The sequence below is a fragment of the Triticum aestivum genome, chromosome 2A, assembly GCF_018294505.1.
Source record: "Triticum aestivum cultivar Chinese Spring chromosome 2A, IWGSC CS RefSeq v2.1, whole genome shotgun sequence".
In the NCBI taxonomy this organism is placed as follows: Eukaryota; Viridiplantae; Streptophyta; class Magnoliopsida; order Poales; family Poaceae; genus Triticum; species Triticum aestivum.
This window is the reverse complement of record NC_057797.1, coordinates 684,106,024-684,112,430: the sequence shown is the minus strand read 5'-3', so window position 1 is coordinate 684,112,430 and position 6,407 is coordinate 684,106,024. Positions and strand designations below refer to the sequence as shown.

At 45.9% G+C, this 6,407-nt stretch overlaps 1 protein-coding gene across 3 annotated transcripts; it reads right to left on the bottom strand.

Annotated features, from left to right (window-relative positions):
* Positions 1 to 241: 241 nt before the first annotated feature.
* Positions 242 to 5,247, bottom strand: LOC123190228 (uncharacterized). 3 transcript variants are annotated; one of them, XR_006496222.1, is made up of 7 exons: positions 4,733 to 5,247; positions 2,486 to 4,465; positions 2,214 to 2,417; positions 1,743 to 1,835; positions 1,084 to 1,545; positions 793 to 982; positions 242 to 514 (listed from the first exon to the last, which is right to left on the bottom strand). XR_006496222.1 is itself a non-coding variant. In XM_044602839.1 (7 exons), exons 1-6 carry the CDS (start codon positions 5,147 to 5,149, stop codon positions 887 to 889), a joined length of 3,252 nt encoding a protein of 1,083 aa, XP_044458774.1. In that variant the 5' UTR covers positions 5,150 to 5,247; the 3' UTR covers positions 242 to 514; positions 841 to 886. The 3 variants fall into 3 exon arrangements, 2 of the variants coding, with proteins under 2 accessions (XP_044458774.1, XP_044458775.1); XM_044602839.1 differs by having other exon boundaries at positions 841 to 982; XM_044602840.1 differs by having other exon boundaries at positions 883 to 982; positions 4,733 to 5,246.
* Between the last annotated feature and the right edge of the window lie 1,160 nt (positions 5,248 to 6,407).

The window sequence follows — 6,407 nt, the reverse complement described above, 5'->3', positions numbered from 1 at the left end:
ATGGAGTTTTCCATGCATGAATGTTTGCATGTTGAGGTGGATTTTTATTATTGATAATTGCATTTTGAGGTGGACCTTTTTCCATGCATGTTCAATGATGAGGTGTCATGCTTGCATGTCGAGAGAAATAAGATAGTGGGGACTAGCTATTTAGATATAGAAGATGCCATGGCGTCACTTCAGCGACACGCCGTCAAGTTTGAAAACGAAGTTCCTTAACGACATTGGTAAATTTTGCTTATGTTCGGGCAACACTCCTTTGTCATCACATATATCAGCAAAATATCAGCAAAATATGATTAGTTCTCTTCTCAGTCCTACATATCAGGATAGACAACTAGTTGCCCTCTTACAACAGTGCAAGAAACATGACAAGAGATTGCGATCATATGGGTGAAATGTGATCACTTCTACCCGAGAGAAACCATAAATGGTGCCTATAAAACTAAGATCCGGCTAAATGGCGAACACTAGTGCCGCTTTGTACCCGAAGTATCAGTCGATCAGGTCCAATCTGCAAAACAAGAATGAGCCCGATAAGTCAAAGGCGCACAGATTTTTAAAAAAAAAGGGGATGTGCATTTCTGAAAGAAAGAAAAACAGCGAGGCGTGTAGACTCCCTAGTCCTTTTTATGCTTGTAAATTTCATGGAAAAAATTCACTATTTTTTTGACAATTAAGTTATGTTTATTATCCTGTTCACCGCAGGTGCATGTGAGCTCAGGTGCATTTAGCTGCTTTCAGTAAACCACATACTCTTAAACATTTTGGGTTTAATTATTATTGTTTCACCTCCCAGCTCTCGAGGAGGCGTATTTGGACATAATGAGATGGTATTACCATCTCATCGAGTCTGCATTTGGACATATGAGATGGAATTACCATCTCATCGAGTCCGTTGATTATGCGAGGAAGGATGACGTGGCCCTGAGTAAACAATATGCGGCTCCAGAACATCATCGGAGTTCGCTTCATTTCGTTCCTGGCACATAACAAGAAAAGGTCTGGTTTAGATACATTGTCGCAAGCCAATATCAGCTACATATCTCCCACAGTCAAATAAGTTCACTAAAAGGATTTTACCTGTTGGAAACTTGGTAGCATCACTGGTTCATCCGTTATTCCATTTGGTAAGGCACCAGTTGACATCATCTTCTGCATAGCACTCATTGCTTTTGTCACTCTTGCCAAGTCCTCCTGCAGCTTTTTCTGACTTTCCTCCATCACTATCACCTTCTTCCTTAGAGCGGCTGCCTCATCTTCAGCCCTTCTTTTAGCCCTCGCAGCTTCCAAGACTGCATTTTCCTGAGAGTTTTTGGGGCGACTTTCCTCTGTTACTACCACCTTCTTTCTCGGTGTGGAGACTTCATCTACAGCCTTTCGTTTGGCCCTTGCAGCTTGCGGGTCTGACCTTTCCTGTAGGTCTTTGGGGGAGGGCCCAGGTGTATACCTGCGTGCACTAGCCCTCCTTTTCGCACCCATGGCACGTGCATAATCGTCTCCTGAGCTTTCTGGATTCTCAAGAGCAGGGTCACAAGATCGTGACTGCAAGGTGAGCAAGGCATTTCAGTTCTTGGGCGCGTCCAGGAGACAAGAGCAAAAACTATGAGTTCGGATTTATAGTTACATGTAAAATATAGTAATGGACTTGCTGGTATATAATACATAGGATTTTTTTTCTTTTCATTCAAATAACATATGAACAAATCATCCAGATAGAAACACAAGGAAATAAGAGTTACCTCTTCCTGAAATATCCGTGCAAAGCTCTTTGATCCGGTTTTATTGATATAGGTTGATTTCGCCCGAGAAGCTTTACCTGCAGCACTTCTGGCCTGTGTTTAAAAGCATTTGTCAATCATAAAACGTCTACACCCTCCGTTTCAAAATGGTTGTCCTTTTTAGAGTTGGGCACTAGAATTAAGTGTTGGTAAAATGTCTATAACTCTATATGGCCCATCTATTTTTCACCACAAGGTCATTAAATTACATTTTTCTTCCCATGAAGCAAGGCATGCAAGCACAAGAGTTAATTAGCTCTTTTCTGACGACATTGATTAAAGGGCAAAGCAAGAATACAAATGAGTTAACTTTGCGTTGGAAGTGTAGAAGGACAAGTATTTTGAGAAAAAATGGAGGTGCTAAAAGGACTTCTTTTTTGAAACAGAGGGGGTACAGTGTTACAACAAACAAAAGAGAATGCACAGCACTACCTTTGCCTTTTCCGTATTCCAATATGCAATAAGGGCTCGCCATTGTTCCTTTGGGACACGAGGATCTCGATCAGCAAGACGTTCCTCTTCAGTTATATGAGGATCGTGGTGTTTCAGTTTTAGGTGACATTTCCAAAACTTCCACTTGTTTCTTATGGAGCTCAGGATCGACAACTCGCGAGGTGGATCAACATCAAATTTAAGCTATACCAAAGAATAAGCAGTGTGAAAAAAGTTGCAGGCAGGAAAAAACCAACATTAGTAATGCATACCTTAACAATGTGCCACATAACATCCTTGTTCTCCTTTGGAAATCTTTTCCAACTTACATATGTGAGAGGTGCCAACACTGCATCTCGTGCCAGTGCACCTAGAAAGTTAATCAACATGATTGCATTTTCTCCGATTGGCAGGCCCGAAGTGTTCAAGGAGACCGGTATCTGTACACCCTTGGGCAAGGTCCACACTTTGAGACAAAGACGACCTCCTGCTTTCTTTCCCTTTGCAAGGGCCCTTCTGACCTCTAGAGGTAAATAATTCCGCGCGAAATGCTCGGGGTCAGACATATCAGGAACTAAAGGAGTTGTGGTTACATCGGGGTCATCTGATTCATCAGAGATTTCCTGAGGCACCTTATGTACAGATCGGCAATAGTCCTCATCATTATCAGGATGGTCAGACTCAGACATGCTTTGATTTGGAGATACAACATAGTCCTCATCGTCATCACTTTCTACAGAATCAGTGTCTGTCGTGGCAACTGACACTTCACAATCTGGAGAGGGGGGACACTGCTGAAGAGGCACCCATTTAATTGATTCATCATCCATAGCATCTGCTGGCACTTGGACATTATGACCAAAATTCTGCAGGTCGCCAGGGTCGCTTTCTAGAGGTTTATTTTCCATGGCAGCAGATGAATCTTTGGCCAAACGTTTACTATGTTTAAGCTGAAGCCCATCATTTGATGAAGCTATTGAGCCTTTTCTATTCTTCTTCTGAGTCCAACCACTAGTCTGCTTGGAAACATTACCTTCAGTCTGCTCCTTCTGGATTTCATCATTAGTGCATACATTTTTCTGTTTTAGATCAGCCAGCTTATTCGGAGGTGTAAAATGTTCCTGCCCGTTAAGAGTTGAAGTGTTGCCATGCCTCTCATTAGCCTTACTTTGACGCTCAAAATCGACCTGGATTTCATGACTATCAGTATCAGAGGTCTGCCCTTCTGCCTGTTGTATATTGTGGTTCAGTGACTCCATATGTCTCTTCTCGGCAATAGTCTTGGCATTAACTAACTCTGATTTTTTCTGCTTGCTACACCTTGCAGTAGTCTCCTTTATAGGAAAAGAGTACATCGCTTCTGTATTAGTTAGATGATTGGTAGGCTCACGAATTGCCTGATCCGGATGCTCTTTCTGTGTGTGTTCTGAAGGAGTTGCATCAGACTGTTCTTTTTGCATATGTTGCTTGACTTGATTTGTGGTTGATGCCTTTCTCTTCTCTCCATTAACAGAGTTGGGCCCAACTGAACATCCAGTAGGCCAAGTGCTCTCCCTTGAAAACATTTTATCGATCATCACAGTGGATGCCTCTTCTCCATGATTTGCTTGGTTGACTGGCGGATGAACCACCCCATCCACATCTAGACAGTCTATCTGACTGCCTTCCGCATGACTTAAATGATAAGGCTGTTTGTGCGCCTGATGTATGATCTGAGTAGGAGTCCCCATATGCCTCTCCCCTAGACTTGGAGTTTGGGGGCCAGTGGAGCATCCAACTCTCTGGTTTCTATGAGTTGCAGTAGCCTCGTATATGAATTCAGTATGTCTCGCCTCTCTATAAATTTCATGGCTGAGAGGCCCATCCTGCATCTCCTCTGAATGAATGACTCTATGCAGGCGTGCCAGCTGCGCTCGCTTTGGCTGAATATGGTAACTAGGGCGCTGATCATTTACATGATTTCTGACCTCATTTGCATTTTGAGGAAAAACTTGTCTCTCCTCATTACCTACAATACCACGGCCAAGTGAAGGTCGATTTCCCTGACGGCTATGATTTGCAACAGTCTCATGAGACACATGTATCTCCTCTCGATCAATCATATGATCAGGATACTCTTGTTCATCCCGGTGCACGTGAATGAGACGACTGGGACGCTCTACCTGCGTCCTGCGTGGAGGAATTAACCCCGCATCAGGTTCTGCTTGGTGTAGCCCTGCACGCGTTGCGTAACTAGGACGCTCTTGCCATCTCTGCATCACAGGAAAAGAAAGGTGAGCACTATGAATCTTGATGGATACCCAGGTGCCAGTGGGAGTGTGCATCAACTGAGCTAGACACACTACAAAGTTGCATATATGAAATCACCAGATAAGGGGGGAAATGCCAAAAAGGCTCTTTGTTCTACACTTAATTAAAACCAGCGTGAGATGTATTATGGCGCAAAAAAAGGTAGTTTTTTTCCCCAAATGTATTGCAAAATTTTCGACTCTGCAATACCAAAATCACAGTATATATACCTCCCGGGCAGCAACAATCGGAGGGACGGATGCCGAGGAGCGCGGTGCGACGGCCGCTGCGGCGGAGGTCAGGATGTAATTCCGGAGGCGGGCTGAGTCGACGGCCAGCTCGGCGCCGCAGAAAGGGCAGGCGCAGCGCGATAGCCCGACCGGCACGCTCAGGAGCTCGCCGCAGGCGCCGCACGGCAGCCTCGCCCCGCGCGCGTCCGCGGCGCCGCGGGGAAGGGGCAACGCCCTCCGCCGGGGCGGCGGCATGAGCTCCGGGGGGAGCGACTGCGGCGTGGCGCAGTCGGGGCAGACGAACTCCGTCAGCCCCCGCTCCACCTCCAACGTCTCGCTGCACCCCACGCAGCGCACCTCCAGGAGCTCTGCGGTGTCCTCGGCCGCCGCCGCCGTGGCTAGCGGCGGTGGCGCCATCGCATTCGAGCAAGCTTAGGGCGTGGTTTCCGTCCCGTTTCGGCGGCGGGGCAGGCACGGTCACGGTGGATGTGGGCTTGGGGTTTGCGGCGCCGCGGTGGGCTTGGGTTTTGCGTGCTTACCTTTCCCCTTCGCCGCTGGGCTGGCTTGCACTGCTGCCGGAACTTTCTAAAAACATTTTTTTCGAAAAAACATTTAATCTATTCATCTTCAATCATGGTAGTACAACGAACACTAAAAATAATAAAAATTACATCAAAATCTGTAGACCATCTAGTGACGACTACAAGACTGAAGCGAGCCGAAGGCGCGCCGCTGTCATCGCCTCTCCCTCGCCGGAGCCGAACAAACGTTGTTGTAGTAGACAGTCAGTAAGTCATCATGCTAAGGCCCCATAGAACCAACGCACCAGAACAGCAACCGCCGCAGATGAAGAGTGTAGATCAAAAAGATCCAACCTGAAAACACACGAACGAAGACGAACGACGAACAGATTTGAGCAAATTCACTAAAAACATTTCACTTAAATCCTGAAAAATCAGTGGGTGTAGACACCATGAAAATAGTGTCCACATCAGTTTTTTTGAGTATCAGTACAGATATAAGCGCTCATATACACGCGCATACATTCATCCCTATGAACGCACACAAGCACACCCTACCCCTATGAGCACCTCCGAGAGACTGAGCTGGTATATCATCTTGAGATTTACGAAGTCACCGTAGGCGCCTCATCGTCGACGGGAACATCTCCTCCCACTGAAAGCGCATCGCCGGAAATCCTGGAATAAATCCAGGAATAATGCGAGCACCAGGATTTGAACCCTGATGGGTTGGGGATACCACTGTCCACCTAACCATCTCAACCACAGGTTGGTTCGCCAATGCCCACATAAGTTAATAAAACAAATAATGTGTGATGTGAACAAACAACATACGAAATTCATTTATCTCTTGTCTTTCTGGGGTTTTTATAACGCAAATGCATGGTTCTTTGAGGCCGCGGGACCACTGCAAGGCCAAAATAGTCTCCCCGTTCGGTTTCTATGTTCTTCAATTGGATTGGGCTAATTTGATTCCTCATTTGTCCCCGTACAATGCTTGGGCGTGCCCGCTCTGAACCCCCTCATTCGTCTATACAAGCAGTCATGTTCTCCTAAATTGTCCAAACACATGCAATGATTCATTGGGATAGAGAGAAATGAGAGAGAAGAAATAAAAAAAAGTGGGAAAGCGGTCCAGGGTGGGCCGCTTAGAT

Bases quoted from the DNA above. Each gene is read 5' to 3' on its own strand.
- LOC123190228 (XM_044602839.1), bottom strand. From the start codon at position 5,149: ATGGCGCCACCGCCGCTAGCCACGGCGGCGGCGGCCGAGGACACCGCA. The intron at 4,466-4,732 runs GTATATATACTG...CCTGTGATGCAG, and splicing joins CGATTGTTGCTGCCCGGGAG to AGATGGCAAGAGCGTCCTAG. The intron at 2,418-2,485 runs GTATGCATTACT...TCTTTGGTATAG, and splicing joins TTATGTGGCACATTGTTAAG to CTTAAATTTGATGTTGATCC.